Source organism: Zalophus californianus, chromosome 3 (genome assembly GCF_009762305.2).
Source record: "Zalophus californianus isolate mZalCal1 chromosome 3, mZalCal1.pri.v2, whole genome shotgun sequence".
NCBI classification, from domain to species: Eukaryota; Metazoa; Chordata; class Mammalia; order Carnivora; family Otariidae; genus Zalophus; species Zalophus californianus.
The window spans coordinates 66,219,324-66,241,958 of NC_045597.1; the positions used below are offsets into that span (position 1 = coordinate 66,219,324).

At 40.5% G+C, this 22,635-nt stretch overlaps 1 protein-coding gene across 3 annotated transcripts in view; it reads left to right on the top strand.

Moving 5' to 3' along the window:
* The window catches only part of DCLK1 (doublecortin like kinase 1), a 340,291-nt gene that overhangs the window by 165,973 nt on the left and 151,683 nt on the right, over positions 1-22,635 (top strand). For all 3 annotated transcript variants that reach the window (XM_027589471.2, XM_027589467.2, XM_027589468.2), the window contains exon 4: positions 12,248-12,347. In XM_027589471.2, the coding sequence (XP_027445272.1) occupies positions 12,248-12,347 (100 nt within the window). The remainder of the gene's footprint in view (positions 1-12,247; positions 12,348-22,635) is intronic.

Here is a 22,635-nt window from a genome sequence, read left to right on the forward strand (position 1 = left end):
ATAATGCAGAAAGAAGTTTCCAGCTCAGTTACTTTAGAAATTAAATTATCATGATGGTTTTGTTTAAATACATTGAATCAGAATAGCTGTTGTATATGGTGATTTTAACCTTATTTATATCTGACAAGACCTCATAATAGGGGCAGATTTCAAACTTGAAGTCGTCTAAATGACACACAAGGAGAGGACCTCAATGTTGAGATTCCTGTTGAACGGTTATGCCTCTTTTATGGTTTTAAAGCTGTAAATGGCTGCTCTTTGGGGGAGTTCATGCTTAGATTTCATTTCCCTTAACATCAAGGAAGTTGTGATTGGCATGGACAAATGTTTCAGCATGGAGGGGATGTTTAGTGATCTACTTGTCAGGCACTTGAATATGATTTTCAGGGGATGTAAGGAGATAGCTTATATTAATAGAGTTATTGCATTGTATTCTTCACATATGAAAGAAAAATGGATAATACACAGAGGGAAAGAAATGTTATTTTCATGCACTTTGGTTAGTGTTGATTGCAATTCTAATGTCTTACGGTTGTCTGGCGTCTGACAGCCATTAGATGGAATCATTTTCACTGGAAACACAGTACAAGGGGGGACAAATGAGAAACTGCTGATTTATTCTGACTTCTGTTCCATGATCCATGATCATTGACTTTTCTGAGTGTAATCTTGGAAGTTTATGCTTCAGCAACATTAACTTAAGGCCTATATACTGTTTTTTGTCTTTTACTAAGCACTTCCTCTGCCTGACACGTGTCTGCCCATTATCTCAGCGAATTCTTTCTGCCCTCCTGAGAGGTGAATACAATATTATCCTCATTTTCTCTCTGTGAAGAAAAGGAGCTTTCCAAATGTTGAGTAACTGAGCCAAGTCACCCAGCTAGTAATGAATGGAACGGAGTTTTAAACCTGACTTTCTCTGATTCCAGAGCTGCTATGCAAAGTTATTCAAGGCCACGATTATCGTTGAAAGCTACTATTGTACGCCCTTCTGCGTTGGTGCATTGTTAAATGAGAACTAGAACACTAGAAAGTGTAAACATGAGTATGTTCGCATCCAAACATCTCCCTGTGCTCGTATAAATGGGCCTAACCCTTTATATGCCATTAAGGATATTCGGAGCTAATCATCACACTTTGAGAGAAGGCCAGCAATATTAGACAAGTTTGTGAAAGAAAGGAAGAATCATGCCAACTTACTTCTGACTTGTGAGAAACCTAATAAATTAAAACTAACCATTAGAAATTATATGTGAAAAGCCTTGAGTTTTTCCTCTCACCTTGATGTCCTAGGCCCCAAATCAATTTCCCTAGATGGTTGAGTTTTATTTACTCTGCCCCTTTCCAACCAGAGCTAACATTTCTAATAGTTTTTAGTAGCCATGGTTGTTTTTCGAAATTGGGCAGAGCAGATGTGATCAAAAAGAAAACTACTGCTTATGATTGATTTTCTTTTTCTTTTTCTTTTTCTTTTTTTTTTAAAAAGAGACCTTTCATTTTTAAGATGAAACTGGTAGCTATTGAAACCATGATTAGACCTTGTAGCTGGGAGATGACATAAGGGGTAGGAGAGAGAAGTGAAATGTGCTTCTGCTCTTTATTACAGGGAATTAATTTGGTTCCATCTCAACTGAGCTGGTAACATTTGCTCTGAAATTTCATGTTACTGATTCTCTATGCTGTCTATTTCACTCCTCTTCTCTCCCAGGAAGGGGGAAGGGAGATGGTCGAAGAGAGAGGAAGGACACAAGAAGCAAGTTCAGCTGACAAATCCACCCTTTGCCCAGGACACCTGTGTAAGCGAATGTGGACATGTCCACAGTGTGCTCGAACACACACACAAGACAGGTTGTATTGTGTCTTTCACAGGCTCTAATTTTCAAGACGTGTTTGGTCTTGACTATGTCCTACCCTGCCTTTGGGAATTACAGGAATCAGAGTCTGTTGGGAAGCGTGGTTGCCTTCCTTGGGATTTTGGCACAGCCATGGAGACCAGCCTTGAGCACATTAACCATGGCTAATGGCCACTTAGTGTGGAATTCTCCCCCAGAGACTGCAAACTGCCTGCCCATGGGTTGAATCCAGGACACAGGTGTGTTTTATTTGGAATGCACAGTGTTGTATTTTTTTAAATGTAAAAAATGAATTTATTGCCAACTTTTAAAAATCAGGGACTTTCAGATAAAGATCTGATTTCCCTTTTTCTTAAAAACTCAATCAGTCTAACAGCCCTGGGCTTACTTTGTTGCATGACAAATGTCAAGTAACTGCTGCTATCCCATGTAGGTGAAAGGAAACTTCCAGTCTATTACATTCTCCACCAATTTCCTATCGTCTGCCTATGTTAATTACCGTTTATCGCCCCATTTGCACTGTGTTTCCTTATGCCTGGCCCACTTCACTGTTTATGTTACCTTACAGGCCTCTGTAGGCATCTGAAGTCCTAACATTTTACACTTGTAGCTCATGCATTGTTGGGAAATGGCAACCAGCCCTATGTTATTCACTCAACTTTATATTTAGATAAAAAAAAGAATTACGGAAACTAATATACATGGTATAAGATGAAGACAAAGAAGAAATATTGGCCCAGAGTGTGTTGGTCACCATCTATAATTTTCTAAAAGACCATTGAGTAAGGAATATCTCTAAGTATGTATTCATGGTTGTATAACCCCATCAGCATTTATTTATAAAAACAGTGTTTTAAACCAAGCCTTCAGTTTGGATGGCAAAACTTTTTATCTTACCACTGCCATCTCTTGCTCTCTCAGCCTTTTATTAGCTGTGCTTGGATCTTAATACGACTATGCAAAAATGGTGTTATTATTCGGACAATTCCAGGGAATGTTTTTATGGGCAATTTTAAAAGCCAACTTACTCTAAAGTATATTTTTGGAAGAAGTACTTTTCTCCAGTAATATTTTTGACACTATATAAATGTTTTTATTAGCTACATTTGAGTTTGGGTAAAGAAAAAAAGTAACTTTTTTTCCACTTGGTAGTTTTAGAATGTAATTTTAGGTTGCATTTGTACTAAATACTCCTAGGATCGTTATTCTCAATTAGAAGTGGTTAAGTATCTGATGAGTAGAACACTGACCAATACTGAACACACAGGAGACAAAAGTCTCTAGCCTCAGCTTATTTAAGGGAAAAAAAAAACTTCCAAAGTTTTATGAGGGCTCCTGCCATGGAGGTGGTGATGGTGATGGTGGCCAAGTGCTGATGGTCAGGGGGCAGTGCTGATGCTCACGGTGGTGATGGTGATAGTTGTAACAACCATTTTGGAGATTTTCTTTTTACGGGATTGTCATTAGAAAGCATCATTTACTTGAGAAGACTAGTCTGAAACATATTTTTAAAAAAATCCCTTTTAATGTCAAGCCATACAGCCAGGCAAGTAGATTGGAAATAGAAATAGAAATATTTAAAGCAACCGATTCCATTCTTCAATGTCAAGCAACATTTACAAATGTTCCTGGCAGACACATACTTCCATAGCTTTGGGACTATCATTTGTTGCCTACCAGTGTGCAAGAATAGAAAAGACAGTATGATTATCTTTATGCTTTTAGCCCCAGATACCCATTCTTTGGATTGTGATTTTTCTTGCAAAACTTTTTAAAAAACAGGTTTCACCAAAGGGTCCTGGTGAGGAATCAATATAATGATGTGAGTCAAGTGTCTTCGGGGCGTGACACATTGGAGGTCTTGGCGCTGGCCTCAGGCTCCTTTGAAAATATCAGAAGGGAAATTCACAGCGCAGTGATTCACTGGTCATATACTGAGTTGAGTAAGAGTTAACATCACAAGAGAACAACTGGTTGCTTTAACAACGTTTTCAACTCCCGATCCAGAGAAACTATATCTGAGGGTGTTGGCCTGGCACAGATTTTGTGGGTTGGGTTTCTTTTTTGGGGTTTGAAGCCCAACCTTTGTAATGCACGTGTCCTGACTTTACTTGCATGCCAAGAACCCCAACACATACCTTACATTAACTAGTGTTTTAGTGCCTCCTTTTCTCTAAGGAAAGTATGTTCTGTCAGAGTATGTCCCATAACATGCTGCCCTAGCTCCATGTTCATGTAGACTAGCAGCTGAGAACACCATCAAGGAATGAATGTACTTTCCATTTCATAATTGTTGGGTTTTTTTTTATTGACTCAGCAAATTAAATTGCTTACATTTCGAAAGAGGACATTTTCTTTTTTTCTATTTTTTGAGCATCAGCATATTATTTCAGTGTTAACTACTAGCCATTTCAGAATTTCAACAGTATTATTTGCTTTTGCAAAAAAAAAAAGTGTCTTAGAGCTTCAAACTTGAGGAAAGTAGTTTGAGGATCTTTATTTTCCTCTCTCTGTTATTATTTGAGTAATTTATTTTTTTCTTAATGGCTTTATCTTTCTCTTGGCGAGAACCAGAGTTTCTTTAAGAGATTTTTCTTTATCAGAAATTTCTTGCTAGAAGAACAGTTGTAGAATAAATGATCATCTGCATAAGTTTATCATCAAAGACATGAAAAGGTGATAAAGGACCAGTGGAGAATGTGTTTTTAATGACAATAACATGACTTGACACATCCCTGATATTTGGCTATAAGACAAATTATAGACATATTTTAGAATCGGAAATGTATAGAATTACATGATTATAGAACAGAAAAATTCACAATGGTTTACTTATAATATCATGTGCATAACAACGCTCAGTGCTAAGAGTGGAGAAAAGAAGCCAAGTGTGGAATGAAATTGGAAGAGAAACCTTATCAAAATTAGGTTTTGGCAGGCTGAGGAGGCCCACATGTGCCAAGTTTTAACTGAAAACTAATTATAACGGTCACATTATGAACTATGCAGAAAGAAGGAAGTTATTGATTCTGGTGATTTAAAGCACAGGTGATGGAATTTTTTAAAACACAGGTATAAGCATTTCGTTTTGGAAAAGAGCATCTCCTTAAAACTGAACCTTTCGGTCTGTTCCCTTTAGCTGGTATCAAGAAGAATGAGAAATTATAAATAAGTATTTAAAAAAGAAAATTTAAACAGAAAGGGTAGGCTGTACACAGTGATTCCAATAAATGGACTGCATTTCTTGGCTTTTACTTCTGTGATCGTAATCTCACTTAAAATACATTAGGTAGGTGATGCTAAAATATTTTAGTGTTTCATGCAAGGAGAGGCATCTGATGGGGACACAATGACTTGTGTGGCTTCAAAAATTGAGGCCGTGGCTGCAGCGATATTCCATTTTGTTGGTAGAGGGCGCTCTTGTAAAGAAAATATAGTGACTGCTGAAATCTCGCCCCGCTCTGTGATGTCAGCGTCACCATGGAGATCTCATTCCAGTGAGGGGGACTGGATTCCACAGTCCTGCTTTGGAAATGTGTAAATAGCAGATGCTTTTATTGCCTTTGTTTGGATCTCTGTCCGTGTACAGCAACTCAAGCCGGAAGCTCAGAGGAGGGGGAAGTCCATATTTGTCTGTAGTAGCTTTTTACTCCCTGGAAGCAGCTCAGTCTCCTGGGACAAGTGTGCATAATGACAAGTTAGTGGGAAAGATATAAATTCAGATTTCACATAAAAAGAGTCAGAAAGCCGAATATGTTTTCCTAGGATCAAAGAAATAATTCAAACTTCCTTTTTAAAAAATGCATTAGACACTTTTTAGTGTTAGAAACGATTAATGTACAATATATGTGATAACTATTATTAAAATGGTTTTATTAATGGAAATTTATAATACACAAATATAAGGGTACATATTTCTTTTTCTTATTTATTTATTTGAGAGAGAGTGAAGGAGAGCACAAATGGGGGTGGAGGGGCAGAAAGAGAGGAAGAGGGAGAAGCACAGTCCCCACTGAGCAGGGAGCCCAACATGGGGCTCGATCCCAGGACCCTGGGATCATGACCCAAGCCGAAGGCAGACGCGCAACCAACTGAGCCTCCCAGGCGCCCCTGTGGGTACCTATTTCTATGCTTGGAATAGATTTGTTTTCCTGTAGCTTGGTAGTTAAGAGCCTACTTTTGAAATTGTTTCAAATTTCTACGCATCTTCTGTTGAATCTGGCTAAGTTGTTTTTTTAAATCTGTACAATCAGGATACAAATAACATCTAACTATTGTCAATAGAGTCTGTCTCCTTTATAGCAGAGAGGGTTCAATGCAATAATGTATATTGAGGATTACATGTAATAATGTATATGGAATTATTCTTCTTTTAAATATTTTACCTATTTTTTTGAGACAGAGAGAGTAGGAGCAGGGGGAGAGGCAGAGAGGGAAGGAGAAAGAGAGAGAGAGAGAGAGAAGCAGACTCCCCACTGAGCACAGAGTCCAACTTGGGGCTCAAGGCAGGGCTCTAGTCCAGGACCCTGAGGTCATGACCAGAGCCAAAGTCAGACACTTAACCAGCTGAGCCACCCAGGCGCCCCTGTAGAACTCTTCCTGTTGCTGTATCACACCAAGAATTTTCGTCTTATCCTTATATCTTCATCATATAAATTACTGTGGTGAAACATATTAGAATCAATGTGGAAACTGAGAACCAAGAGAACTTAAGGAACTGTTCCAAATTTGTACAATGTTTATGTCAAATCTAGGCTCAGAACCCAGGTATCCTGATTCTCAAAGGGCTTTTTCCAGTACATCTGTCAATTACAACCACCCATGTTTTTTGAGGCACAGTGGGTGTGGCACTATGCTAAGCGCCATCAGAGATAAACTCTGATGCAACAAATGGGATGTCTTTATTTGGGATTAGAGTTTCATATAATAACCAAAGCACTGGGTAAGAATGGTAAATTAATTGATAGAATATTAAGCAGTGTATACCATAAACTGATTACCTCCTTTGTGAACTACATATAATACATGTACAGTTTCTTTTCTAGTGTAAGGGTATTTTGACAGAGGATGGTTTTCTCAGAGGAATACAGATCTCTGGAACCCACAAAACTAAAAGTCATGACAGATCCCAAGGGGTCCTGAGTTCAGACATGGTTTATAGAACGAGACTTGTGCTGGCAGGTGACCATACCCGTTACTGACAGTCACAGCATCATTTCAGTGGAAGCCTGATGGAAAGCATGTACCGTATCCCAGCTTCTATGTTAGCAACTTCTACCAGCCTTGCACCATTTCTCTGATGCTAATTCAAAGTATGCTTTTCACCAAAATAATTATACTAGTAGAATTCCTATTCCCTAAGTGAAAAGGGGCCCCTGTATGCTGTATTTTTAGCCAGATTCACTTAGGAAGGAAGCCTGTTGATATAGTGCCCAGGAGCTACCTACTATGTTTTATTTTTTATTTGTTTATATTAGGTATACATTTGGCTTATACTTACTTGGAAGTAAAAATGCATTTGAGCTAATAAAAATAACTAAAATGGATTGAGGACTTATTTTCCTTTGATTCACAGTCTTAACTCATCTAATCTTTAAAGCAACAGTATGATGAACGTATTTGATAATGAGGCACGAAGAGATGAACATCTAAGTGGCAGAGTTGGGTTAATTCGGAACCTGGGCTTTGGTGACAGGGTATGCTCTTGGGAAGTTGTGCCAGAGCAGATGTCTCTGTGGTGATGAAGAATCCCACTCCCTCTGCCCTGACTAAATGTAGAATCTTGAGAAATATGATGTGTTTCAAGATAGCTGACTGGGATTTCCTGACTTGCCCGAGTCAGAGGTGGTCATAGTGCAAAGACAGCAACTCAGCCACCTGACTCCAGGCCCATGACATAAACCACCGACAGAACAATGCAGTTTACTTTCTGCTAAGTTACTAATTCACAACAGTGTGTTAGGAATTCTTTGCAGTATAAGTCTATACACATATGTACTGGAAAAGAAGAGACGAAGAATGAAGGCAGTTGTATTCTCAAGGCCTAGCACAATGGCTAGTAAATAATGTGTGTTTAATAAACATTTATTGAATGATGACTAAGGGTTCAGGGAAGGGGTAAATCACTTTGGATTGGAGTGGATAGCTAAGGTAAGGCTTGAATCTTCAACTGAGCCTTGAGTCATGAGAGAGATTTGAATAGGCAAAGAGTTAGGTAGGAGGGGGTACCAAATGGGGAAAAAAAGTCATATAAAGATCCTTGCAAGTAGGAAAGAAGAAGCCCTTTTCTGAGAAGAATATGTAAAGCAGATAAATTGGAACGTGTTTTCGGTTAGACCATAGCCCTTGCATTTGTCCTTATATCCATTCATCCATCCATCCATCATCCATCCAGACATCCAGTCATCCATCCATCCATCATCCATCCAGACATCCAGTCATCCATCCATCCATCATCCATCCAGACATCCAGTCATCCATCCATTCATCCACCCATCCATCCATCCAAACATCCAGTCATCCATCCATCCATCCAAACATCCAGTCATCCATCCATTCATCCACCCATCCATCCATCCAAACATCCAGTCATCCATCCATCCATCCAAACATCCAGTCATCCATCCATTCATCCACCCATCCACCCATCCAAACATCCAGTCATCCATACACCCATCTGATAAATGCTTATTAAGTATCAGGTATATGGCGTGACTACTGTAGACTCGAAAAGTAGGTTGGGACCAGATGGAATGCCAGACTCAGAAGATGAACTTTAACTTGATGATCATAAGCCATTGATGTTTTTCTGAGTCATGGAGAGAGATTTTGAAAGTTTAAAAGAAAGAATAGATTAGCAGAATTAAACAGGATGGATTGGAGAGAAAGAGGTAGGAGTAAGAAAACCCACCAGAGGGAAATGCCAATGTGCACAGGTAAGAGGATAAGCTCTGGACCGCTGTGGTAATGGGGGTAAAGAGAAGGCGGACAGGAAAAGGCCTGGGTTTGAGAGATGTTAATCCATAAATGGAATTTGTTTTTTTTCAGCTGGTGATCCCACTGAATTTTGAGAACCTCAAATTTAAAAAGGAATAACACTGTATAGATGTATAAAATCAGATCTTTATGCAAAACATTGGTAATCCATTGATATTAGAGTAATGCCAAGGAAAATCCTCACGGCATGTTGGCTTACAGAAGAAAGTTATACATCTTCTGTTACTCTTTTTTTGTTAGATGGAATACATTACAGCCACCTCCAGATCAATGACACAGAGTGAAAGCATGGATAATTGAAGTGCATAGGTTATCCTAAACCCATCTTTATTGTAACCTTGTGTTTAAGCCTCCTTTTCTATCAAATGTTTTATCAAGGCTTCTAACAAGGAGCAGTTTTATAACTTTGAATTTGATCTCCTGACCATACGTACCTTCTGCGGTGGGAGGTTGTGAACAGGGAAATGGCTAAATGGTGCCAGAGCAGAGAGCACAGAAGACATTACAGTTTCTACTAGTTCAACAAATGCTTTGATTTTAGTCACTGAAGATTGAGAGGTAAATGAATATATGTTGCTTGGCACTGACATGACTTTTCCCTGTTTTTTTTTGTGTGTGTTTTGGGCGATGACAGTTATTTTTCTTTAACAATCGCTGCATTCCTTTTACGTTCTTGGAATCCTGGAGTTGGAAACAACATCAAAAGTTCATCATGTCTCATTTCCCACTTGCCAACAGAATTAAACCTAAACTGTCCAAGCTGGATCATTGGCCGTTCTGTTCTTTGAGTCTCGGCCTTAAGAGGATGGTCATGGATATATGATGGAAGGGAGTTAGTTAACTGGCAGCCTGCTTATCACGTGCTGTAGTTTTAATGATAGTTATCTGCCTGCGTAGTAATAGCATAAAACACGCACACATAGAGGAATGTGATCTGGCCGGCAGTCTGATGTTCTAGAATACAGATATTGGGAATGTGTGCAATGAAAGGACAATTTCCTTTGGAAAATGGTATTTTTCATTTGTTCGAGACTTGTCATCATGTTTGGCACACAGTGTAGCTCAGAGCGGGCCCATCATAAATGTTTATCAGCCAGAGAAGTGTGGCTGCCCAGGAGAGTGCGTATCATTACTTTCCATTGTGTGTTCCCGGAGTTCTTTTCACCTCTGGCTGTCAGTGAGGAACCCAAGGGATCCCCGTCACACATTAGTCCATATGATGCTGTGTGAAGAAAAGAGTTCCAGAATCAAATAAGGGTGGGAAATACTGTATTTCCTCTCTCCTCTTTGGAGTTGTGATGTACATGAGCATGTGAAGGGTTTTGCAAGGACCAGAAATAAAGAAACCTGTTTATATTGGATGAACTCAGTATTTACCAAATCTATTTGCTTACAGAACCCCCCCTTTTATTTTTTTACATAAAACATATTAACCATTCACACTCTAAGAAATACTACCTTTTAAGGTTAATGGTTCACATTTTTGCCTGAGGGAGAGACCATGTTTTACTCATTTTTGTGTGTATATGCTCCATGCTAATTGGCATATAGTAGGCTCAATAAAGACTTACACGTGTAAGATGAAAATGGCCTGTATGGGGTTGGTTGGGATGACATCAACCGCTGATCATGAAGGCTGGGTGGGGTGGTTGTCATGAAGATAAAGATGGACAGGGTCACAGTTGGGATCAGACAGAAAGGGAGGAGTGAAATGGAGTGGGTTCCGAATGCAAAGGGCCTGTTTTTTTATTTTGTTTTGTTTTAAAGATTTTATTTATTTATTTGACAGAGAAAGAGAGAGAGAAAGAGAGCACAAGCAGGGGGAGCAGGAGAGGGAAAAGCAGGGTCCCCACTGAGCATGGAGCCCGATGTGGGGCTCGATCCCAGGACGCTGGGATCATGACCTGAGCCGAAGGCAGCCACTTAACCGTCTGAGCCACCCAGGCGCCCACAAAGGGCCTGTTTTTATCCCAAGCAGAAGACCGGAGATTCTGACACCACTCTTAAGGATTTTTAGTCCATTTTCCTTGATCACTACAATGTCTGTCTTAAATCACCTATATTTTCAAGCTTTTCCGAAACATGTCATGGATGTACCTCACTTACACTTAATGTTTATTATCAAAGTATTCTAAAAATGTCATTCTTAAAATTTCAGCCAAGCGATTATTTGGAAATGAGAGCTTATTTGGAAAAACTATCTGAAGGCTACACATCACTGTATTTGGGGCCTCTAAGTAATGCTGTGTTCTCCCAAATTACTACTGTTAAGTCTTACAGTACCTTTGATGTGTCAGGACAGTGCTACCAAGCATTGACATAGAGCAGAACCCCAGAGACGCCCTGCAGATGACTGCAAACAAATGAGGGAGGATCTAATAGTAAACCCAGGCCAAAAGGATCTGCCACTCCAGGGGGCGTTGTCTGTGGGCCTCAGATATCCAAGGGAAAATTCTATTAGAAAGTCTATTTCATAGAGCTCTGAATGGGTGCCTTCAGTTGGCTGCTTCATGATGTGCTTCAAGCAAAGGAAATTGAAACTAGATAGAAATCAGCAGTGTTCCCAGTGCCTTCTGTTGACATCATACATGTTGTGAACAAAATATTACACCACATATCCAATGACAGAGCAGTATGCTGGAAATTATTCCTTTTGACCACATGTCCTTGAAAAACGACATTTAGCTCTCTTATTCCTCCAAGTTCTTATTGGAGGATGAGTTGAATAAATATCCCAAGGTGGTTATAAGACTTTCCTTTTGCATAACTACAAGAAGCTAGGTAGCACAGGAGTTTTTAAGTTTAGCATAACTTGAGTGGTGAGCATACAGTTGCCCAGTCTCTGTATCTGAATCTCAGAAATACTTATTCTATTATTCCTTTTACGAGGACTTCTTCTTTTGTTTCAACCAGAGGTAGAATGGGTCTAAAGGAGATCATTATATTTATATTATGATACAGATAATTTTCTTCAGTAGTTACCCCAAGTAAGAGTGATCACCGCGTGTATAGTATATTTGTTGCTAAAATCATACACATTTATTGCTGTTGAGGAATATTATGTTCAAATGAATAAAGGGGTGTTCCTTTCCCACGTGTCGCCACATCCACTCTATTATGAAAATCAAGGGCTCTTGCCTCTTGATAGGTCAAGTAGTAAGTGTGACAGTTTACTGGTTCTATTTTCCTTATCCGTCTTCCTGCACAACTGAAATGTAACATGTTTCTTACTAGTAACAGATGCTGGAAAGCTTCTTTTGAAATTCCTCGGAGACGTTGTCCTGTTGAGTCCATTAGATGTGGGAAGTGGCTTTATGCAGATGTCTACTTGCGGGGATGCAATGTTGTAATTGCTGTTCTGCTGACCCCTTGCTGAGTGCCATGCTTTTCTCTTGTAGGTGATGTGCCTTCAGGACTTTTTTGGTGACGATGACATTTTTATTGCATGTGGACCGGAGAAGTTCCGTTACCAGGATGATTTCTTGCTAGATGAAAGTGGTAAGGAAAAAAAAAAAGTTCAAAACCAAGGAAAATTTGAGGCAGCTTTCCAAAATGAGCCGCACCAGGCCAAGATTATGTCAACCCCAAAGCTACCAAATCAGTTTCAGATCCTCACCCAGCATGTCTTTTCCATATCTCGAATTTCTTTGATTTTCTTTTATATAGAAAACAGATGAAACGATAATTGGAAAGGTTAAATCATTCAGAAGAGTAAATTACTAATGGTTAATTTATAACCACTTAATAACTAAATTGATGTTTTATAGAAAACCATGATGCAGATTTCTACATTTTTAATTCTCTCTGTTTTGCCAACACATGTAGTTGAGAGATTTGTAATCATAAAATTATTGAGTGTGTTTCTAGGTGGAGCTTTCAGGAGCCTCCTGTGGTTCCTAACTGGGAGGGAGAGTGGCCCGGCATTCCTACAGAATTTGTATGTCATTAGCATCTGTGAGGGACCACAAAGGAGGAGGGTAGTGTCCTTCAATTCGAATTGAAATGTGATTGTTTGTAATAGATGAAGAAGAGACTGTTGATTAAGAGGGAAAGACGTGTCTCCCAAAATGAATATGAAAGGTTGTGACTTGAAGAAAGACTTTTTTTCTGATGCTATAAGTCATTTCAGAATCTTAACAGCATCCCAGGAAAGATTATTGCACTGACAGAAGAGACCGCTCCTTAATCATATTACTTCTAATTTAATTAGAGGAATATCACATATTTATGGACAATGCAGACACTAGATAGTTGGAAATGCTTTTTGAAGTGGTAATGAATTTTCTGCTTAAACGCATGCAGAAACAAATCAGTGAGCTTTTGACTAAGGGGATGGAAAATACTTGCGCACTGACAGGTTAGGATAAGTGATGTGATGTCGGGGTCCCACTCGCCCACTGCTGATGCATGTTCACATACAGGGCCTCCATTAATACATATGGATGCATATCGTCTCTATGCATTTAAACCTAGTATGATTATTTCATCATTTAGAAATGACTTTGGGTGTGTGGGGAGGGATAAGAATAAGAGATTGCCCCCGATTGTGAAAATTGCAAATGCCCAATGAAAGTACATATATGATATAATATGTTAGATAGATAGATAATCTGACAGAAGTGTCATGTGAAGAGATTTAAGTTATTTTGGTTCAAAGAACCTAACTGGAAGGTATCTCTTTCTTTCTAAATCAGTTTTCTCTAAATACATTCCATCTTTATTTTATTTTATTTTTTTTAAAGATTTTATTTATTTATTTGAGAGAGAGAGAATGAGAGATAGAGAGCACGAGAGGGAAGAGGGTCAGAGGGAGAAGCAGACTCCCCGCCGAGCAGGGAGCCTGATGTGGGACTCGATCCCGGGACTCCAGGATCATGACCTGGGCCGAAAGCAGTTGCTTAACCAACTGAGCCACCCAGGCTCCCTAAATACATTCCATCTTTATCTCTGGTTGATACGCCCTTTGGGGGCAAAGATTTATGCAAATACACCAGGCACGGGGAGCCCTCAGGGAGGGCTCTTCCCAACCCACTCCTTCCTTCCACAGGATGAGACAGCCTTGCCGTTGTGTCAAACAAGAGAATGTTAAAGGAGTCAGGAGGGAACCCACAGCACAATTTTGAGAAAAATAAGCTGCCCTGACTTTCAATTTAAAGAAAATAGCTGCTTCTGATAGAATAGTCTGAAAGAACAGATGCATTCTGAAGGTTTCATTGATTGCTTTGATAGAAAACAACCTGTCAAATTCCAACTGGAATACAGTTCAGTTTCAAATCAGCACTGTTGACCTGGGGCTGCCAATGCCTCTATCCAGCCTCCAGGTAGACTTGGGGCCTCTCCCCAACCTAGCTCCCGCGGCCCCCCGCCCCCCCCCCCCCCCCCCCCCCCCCGCACCGTGAGACCTCTGGGCTGGGCTTTCCCTTCCCTACACTCTGCTCTCACACTATTCCCTGGTGACAGCAGGCAGACAGGCTTTCTGGAAAGTACAACAGAAAAAAATACCAGAAAATCCATTGTGATTTCCCTTTAGAATTTTCCTCATTAAAAAGAATACAGGCAGATAGACAGATTGATATCTACATATATGCATAATGGTGCACACACGTGCATCAGAACACCTTGCCCATCACATACAGTTTGGCACTTGGAAAGACCATTTCAAACTATTCCAGTGGGAAAGTGAGAACTTCACGTTCTTACCCCTGATGAATATATCCTAACTGTTTCTTGGTGTGAAATCCATTTGCTGAGTAACAGTGTCCTCCCCCATCCTGAGAGAAACACGTGGATTGGGGGAAGGGGGTAGAAAAAGAATCTAAATTGAGATTTTACTTCCTTGGATGAACTTACTCTGAGACTAAATTCACACATTGACAACTGCAATTTCCCTGTTGCTTGTACAGCTTGTTCTAGTGCTAATGTATTAAAATTTGAATCTTTTTTTAAGTGCTCTGAGATGATTTATCCCAGCTTATCTGTACTTGCTAAATGGTATTTGCACATTGAGGCTTCATTTGGCCTGTTCCATAGTAGCTTCCTAAAAGGAGTATCAGCGGGGGGTTCAGACATCTTCAGAATTAATACTCAAGCAGGGCTGTGCTTGATTTAATGGCATCAAGAAGAGGCCTTTTGCCACAAGGCAGCACTTTTATTTTATCTTTCAAAATTAACCCAGCTCCCAGTGTGCTCAGGATTAGCAATAATACATCCCCCTAATTACTGCTGGGAAAGCTCCTGGAGACCGCTCATGAGGTCTTTCCAATGAGGAATTCTGCCATTACTGACTTATATTTCATGGGCTACATTAGAGCCAGATCAATATTAGAAACTGTGAGGGAGCATTCTTCCTCCCCTAAATTTTCACATGAGAAGAAAAACCAAAAAAAAAAAAAAAAGTCTTCCTTTTTCCATCTTAAAATGTAACTCATTTTAGCAATATCGTCATCAATCAGTGGAGTCTTAGCACCTTCGAAAAATGGTGGATACAGCACTATATATAGAGACAGACAGGCCAACAGCTCCTTCCCCTGCATGGGCTGCTGCTGTCTCATTTAGAAGGATGAAGCATAGGCAAGGAAAATGCCAACTTGGAGACAGGAAGCTTGACATAGTTTTGCTTATATATTGATGATAAACTGACGAATTTGTGATTTTTGTTGCCATTAAAAAGTGACAGGATTTTGTTGAGAAATGCCCACCTTGCACCTGGCTGGGGGGTCGGGGGGACAGTTAACTCCTTGGTGATGAGCCTGTCACAGAATATCACCGTCTGCCCCCCAGCCTCAAGCCAACACCCCCAAACTTGCTTGGCCAGTTTATTCACCCATGTACCTCACCCCTGCTGGGCCCGCCACATGCTCAGGAATCTAAGTGTATCTCTCACTCTCTCTTTTTACCAATTCCTGAGTGCTCTTGATTCTGATGTTAATAGGCATTACTTCAAACTTACACATTTTTGCATAGGTGTTGTATGAATTTCCTAAGGCTGCTGTAAGAAAGCACCATGAATTGGGTGGCTTCCGACAACAGAAATCGATTCTCTAATAGTTCTGGAGGCCAAAAGTCCAAACTCAAGGTATAGGGAAAATCTGGGCTCCCTCTGAAGGCTCTGGGTCAGAATCCTTCTAGGCTATAATCCTAGTTCCTGGGGGTTGTTGGCAGTCCTTGGAATCCCTTGGCGAGTACTGCGCCATTACTCCAGTCTCTGCCTCCAACCTCACGAGGCCTTCTTCTCTATGTGTCCAAATTTCCCTGTTCTTATAAGGACACCAGTTATTGGATTAAGGTCCACCCTAACCCAGTATGACTCCATTTTAACGTGGTTACATCCGCAAAGACCCTATTTCCAAATGAGGTCACATTCACAGGTACCAGGGTTAGGAGTTCAGTATATCTTCTGTGGGACACAGTTCAACCCACAAAAAGATGTTTGAGGTTGTCTGGATTTTATTTGAGCTTGGGTTACAAGTAAACCCATTTTTATTTGTTTGTTTTGACCTGTCTTTCGATTTGAGCAGTGATGGCTTTGTATTAATCAGTAGAATGAATAGACAAGATTGCTGTGACGAGACTGTCCCCTCTGTTGGCCTTTCATAGGTTGGGTCCCTCACCGGATGGGTCGGAAGAGTGCCCTGAGATGGTATGAGCAATGCATTGGTCAGCAGCGTGTTTGACAGAACCTCTCTTGAAATACTTCTGAATAAGATAAAAAATAGAATGTCTGAAGGACATAGGTGGTTGTGTTTTTACTTGATAGAACTGTCCTGTCCAAGAGGCACTGAGGTATAGATTGATGGCACTGTGTTGGAGGAGATCGCTATTAGAATTGGCCCATGAGGTCCCCGAAGGGAGGGAGTGTTTGTGCGCTGGGAGTCATGCCAGTAGGGTTCTTCCTTCGATTCCGTGTAGTTTAGTGTGGCTAGAAATGCCCATTTGAGAACACGGTTGGTGTGCGGATGAAATTATCTGGTAGGAAAACAAGGATCCGCAAGGATTTTAGCAGAATGAACTGTATCCACGAGGATAAAATTGAATTGGTATTAACAAAAAGTAGTGCTTTAGTTTTGTTTGTTTGTTTGTTTGTTTGTTTTAAGAAATCCGGTTTTACCAGCTTAGTCAGGAGTAATGGAGTTTTAACAGTAGAACATGTGAACATTTTAGTTGACGGAAGGCTTCTTGTGAGATGTGGCTTATTTGCTGTCTGGATTGTAAGCATGTCATATGTGATAAAACCTTTCAGCCTCTCTGATTGAACATGGCAAATGTTGACTGGAGGAAAAAAGTTAAAATGAAAAATGTTCTTCAAAATTCACAGAATTACTGTAGAAGCCTAGGAAGTATAGTGTAGAAGAATAGACAAAACTTAAATAATTGGGCTTTTTGTAAGTTGGTAGCATTCATACTTTCGAAGTCATGAAAGTTTAAAAGTGCCCCAAGGCTTTCGGGATACCATGTGTGTGTGTGTCCATGTGTGTGCATGCACATGTGTGCATAATGTCCTATTTCTGGGGAATGCCAATCCAGCTTCTCCCTGCATGAGGCACGCCTGTCTGGAGTGCAGTGTTTTTCCTGGGTATGTGATTCTAGTAGGAACATTTCCTTGGCTTTTCTTACGGAGCCCCTGGTGTTGGGTTCCCAGAATCCATTTGGTAAACATTTCTAGAAATACTCCATCATGACCACGTTCCAGGGACCCATGTCCTGAGTGAGATGAGACCGAAGTTGCATTAGGCACCATTTACCAAGCAATGATCCCTGAGTGTTTTTCTCAACTCTGGGTGGTAAGAAAATGGGGTTAGAACCTAGAATAGTAGAAACAGTATGGGGTTAGGGTTAGAAGGCAGGTGTAGTGCAAGCTCCGTGTCCGACTTGCTGTGTGGTCTTTGTGTCTCCAAGCCTGCTTCCTATTCTGTGAAACATCTTTTTTTTTCCTGGGTTGTAATGGACCTCAAATGAGATAATAAATGTCAAAGCACATTCAAAACTGTGTTCCTTATTACTTAGTGAATGATGTTAGTGAATGACACCTCAGCTGAAATATCCCTCCTAGCCGAACTGCAACTGGACTCAGCCACATAGGTTCATTTGCAGGGCTTAATTGGAGGCAGATGTCACCAAGATTTGGTTTGGGTGCTCTTTAGAACGAAAAAGCACTTGTCCATGGCTTTCTTCCCACCTTCAACTTTTATTCCTGTGGTGGAGGTAAGAGGGAATTAGGGACATTTGAAAATACTCACTCTTCTCCGGAGGGAATCTCTGGAAGATTAAACCAGCCACATTTAGAACCAGTCAGACTTTTCAAATGGACCACGTTCAGGGGTCCCAGCCTGTATGTCCACATGGATTTAGGTCAAAGGGATTTTCGATGGCCCGCCGCCCTGTCCCAGGGCTGGTGATGCTGGGAAACCACAAGGTCATTGTGAACACCAGGAAAATGCTCAGAGTCTGGATAGAGACCAGGCCTCCTCACACAGTGGGTTTTGAGCTACTGCTAACAAAATTCATTTGTTCTTTCATGTATCCATTCGTTTATTCAATAGGCTAAGCTAACTTAGCATGTGCCAGGGAGTATGGTAGACACAAATAACTGTCAGCCTTGACACTTACATGAAATAGGACCCATCATGTGACTTTTAATACTGCGTATGTCTAAAGGATCTCTGGTACTGAACTTTGACTCTAAATATTACTTGGTGCTCATTGCTGTAGTGTATTTTCTTCCTTTGGAAAAAAATTGTGGGAAATGACTAACGGGGTCACAATGGACTGACTTCTCTTTATAGAGTTAAATTTTAATCAGATTAAAGACCAGTTTAAATTGAATCTGCGGGAAGATTTCTTTGAGATGTGTAGTACTTCATGCTGGAATATCTTACTGTTTCAATAAATGTTAATTCTAGGAATGTATAGTTCTTATTTAAAAAAAAAACCCGATGGCTGTCTTGTTGAATAATTGCCAAGTTTCTGTGGCATTTCATTGTCGTGCAGAAAATCTGGTATAATCTTGACTGCGTTGATTTATAGAATACAGCGCGATGCTTAAAGTAGAGGGCTTTAAGGTTTTTGTTTGTTTTGAGTTCCAGAGAGCACATTGGTAACCTGCTTTGCTCGTCAGCAAGTTCCCATTCACCTCTTAGCAGTGGTAAAGCTAGAGGGGTTCTGAGACTTTCTCCACCATAGCTACACTTCAGTTCATGTATAAACATAAAGTTCCCCAGAACATAGTGATATTTCCAAATTTCATAGTTGCCAAGCTACGGAGACCTATAGAGTATTATCCTTTGGAGACAAGCTCTAACCCCAGTACAAGCTAGTTCCTTTGCTACAAATAGATGATTTTCTACTTAGGAAATCAAGACATTATATAACACATGCAGTCTTTTCCTTTACACTTTCTCTTCTGTTCCGTACGGGCTTCTTTTTTTTTTTTTTTGTATTCAGTCACAATGACACCTGAACTGTTGACGTGGAAATACCCTACACATATAACATTGGGCAATGAGTGCTACACAGTAGGAGTCTTGGAGGCCATCAGCCCACTGCCCTGCCCAGTGCAGAAATCTCCCACACAGCATTGCGACAGCTGCTCATCCATCCCCAGCTAGAACCCTCTGTCTTGCAGCTTACAACTGTGTAAGAAGGCCAATCCCACTGTCCACCAGTGCTGATTTTTTTTATAAGTTCTTTCTTATCTTGGGCCCCTATTAATCTCTCTCTAGCTTGTACACAGAGGTCCTGATTCTGCCCTATGGGGTAAGAAATACAGCCCATTGCCTTCATTTGCAGAAGATGAGCTGGTGTCGTAGACCACCAGGTTGATCAAAGTCATTGATCAATGACTTTGTGATTGTGAACTATATTATTTGCCTTTCCTCCTGAACCAAAATATCTCTGTGTATTCCTCCCTCCCCCTCTCATGTTTCATAGGAAGAAGCCTCCTTCTTCATAGGAAGAAGAGCCTCTTGTTCTTTCTAAAGGCAAATGCAATGTTCTTGATTTTGGCTTCTCTCTTCTTTGTGACCTTGTCTATCAGTGTTCCTTTCTTATTCTTCTTGGGAATTTGTTATTTTACCCTATCTTCACTGTCTCTTCTCAACCTGCAGTCACAATTAAATTTATCCTCTCCTCAAAGGGCCTTCAGTCATCTCTATCATCTAATCAAACCATTGTGCCCTTTCTGTGCCAAACAGCTTTAAAAGGCAAAATTACTAAAAAAAAAAAAAAAAGAAAGAAAGAAAAAGAAAAAGAAAGCAAAACTACTGTCCTCGAGGCCTCCACGTCTTCATCCTGACTCACTTTTTATACCCTTGGGTAATCAGTACATTGAAAACACGAGAATTATGGGCAATCTTTTTTTCATTAAAAAATTGTCTTCCACTAGCCTTTTAAAGTTATGTAGTGGTAGAAGTTCTTCTTTTGCCACTGTATGACACTCAGGCACAGATCTCAAGACTTTTCTCTTCCCTCCTAAGGTAGTAAAAAGTATTATGGACTCTTCTAGCTACAAATCACCATCTCAATCCAGAAAAGAAAATATCTAGCCCCAGGCAATAGTCATTCAAAATTGGAATTCTTTTTTTCGTACCCACGCAGGGCCCAATGTAGTGAGTCCCTTCTCTGAAGGAAAAAGGTAGGGTTCTCCTTTTTCACTTACCTCCTCCCTGTTGTTTTTGATCCTTTCAGGGTTGGAATAGAGAAGGGTGGAGAGAAAGGGGGGGATGAGAAAGGGGAGGTGGGGAGTCCCTACATGACAGCACTGTTGTAAGACGGCTTCAGGCTGTCTGGGCCTGCAGATGTTATATTAAGCCAACTTCTCTTTTGGGTGTTTTTATGGGTTCTTCAGGGACCGTCACTGGGAACATTCCACTCTTCTTCTTTGATGTGGTCAGTTCAGTTTCTTCCAGTTTTGGGTGTTTCTCTGTTAGTCCTTGTTTCCCAAAGCTCTCCCTGTTGACCTCAGATGATCCTCTTGGGAAGAATTTAAATTAGCTCCATGTCAACTCACACCCTCAGATCCATCAACACACTCACATGTCCTTTCTCCCGACAACAGGCTACCCCATGCAGCCAAGCCTCCTTTACTCTGCTGCCAATGGTTCTCCAGTGAAAGCCAAACACTCAACCACCAGTGTGTTATTCCCCTCCATCTGCAGATGACACTGACCCGTCTCTTCAGATCTCCCAGTGAAGCCCTAACTGAGAGGAAGAGAAGTATCTCCCCTCTTTTGGAAGGAGGGAATTCATAGCACAACTCTCTGAAGAAGGCCTTCTCACAAATCCCTTTTCTCTCTGATAATGTTATGCCTTTTATACTTTTGAAATGGGTAAGAAAACTAAGGCACGTAATTTGTTCAGATCTACTTTGAAATTTCTAGAAGGTGATCTACCTTGCAATTTACTTTGGTATCTGATACACATCCCCTTGCAGTCTGGACGAAAATTCCATTTTGAATCCTGTGACATTGGTGACTGCCTTCCACTCCTACCACATAGATAATAGTTCCATAAACAAGGATAACCTTCAAATCACTATATCCGATGCTCTTTTTTTCTCTTTTTCCTTCCCAACTTCTTTGTGGCATTTGACACTTTTGAGGCTTCCCTCCTTGAAATTCTCTCTTGTCCTTCATGGGGTTTGCTGTTCTGGTCTTCTGCCTCCCTTCATGACTGCTCCTGAGCTCCTTTCAGTTTTGTTCTGCCATGTATCCCTTAATAATCGTTCCTGAAGATTCATTCCTCAACCCTTTTTTCTACTTAATTACTTTTAATTCTTAGCCAAGTTCATCTACCTTAATGGTTTCAGCAATGATGGTTATGGTAGACAGTGATGGTGACAAATGGCAACCAGATGGTATGCAATAAGCAAAGTCTTTGAAGTATGTATAATTTTCCCAATTTTACAATTAAGGAAATTAAAGCTTTGATGATAAATAATTTGTCCAAGGCCACACAGCTAGTTAGTGTTGAAGGCAGAGTTCAAACCCAAGTTTGTTTATGTTTGACAGTGCACCCTTACGTTCTAAGTACACCTCCTCTCAGATCTCCATCTCTAACCCTGACTCCTCTCAGGGGCTCCAGAACCATCTTTCCAGCTTGCTAGTATGAATTTTCTTATGGGTTATTCCACAGCCGCTTGAAGTTCAGCATATCCCACAAGTGAACTCATCATCTCCTGAGTCGATTTTATCCAACTCCTTCTATGTTTCCTGTATTCGTTCATGGCATCAGCCCTCTCCTTAACACCAACGTTGCAACACATGGAGGTGTCTTTTACCTCACCTTTACCCCCTCACCTTTACTCCTCATATCCCACATTTAGTTGCCTGCTTTAAGTCAGTTACTCATAATCTCTTGCTTAGACTCTTACAGTGATGCTTTAACTTGCTTTCCTGGCTTCAGTTGTTAATTGTTCCACACCTTTGTACACAGGGTCATTCTCCTATACTCACCTGAATAGCTCTCCACCGCCCAGAGACTCCTTGGCATGTCATTCTAGGACAGTCGTAATTCAGCTTTGTATCCTTCCAGACTTACCACTGCTTTATTCCTCTTCTGCCCTCCAGCCACAGTATTATTTGCAGGTCTCCCAAAACCATTTATTTTTGGTATCTCCGTCTGTTCATACTGTCCCATCAACCTGGAATGCTCTTCTTCCTTTTTCCCATCACCACCCAGCAAACTCCCTTTTGCCCTTTGAAGTTCAGTTCAAAAGTTGCCTTCCCCCATCTTGTTGGTCTCCAAAAATTACTGATTTCTCGTTTTTTTTTTTACAGACAGTTATCTCATT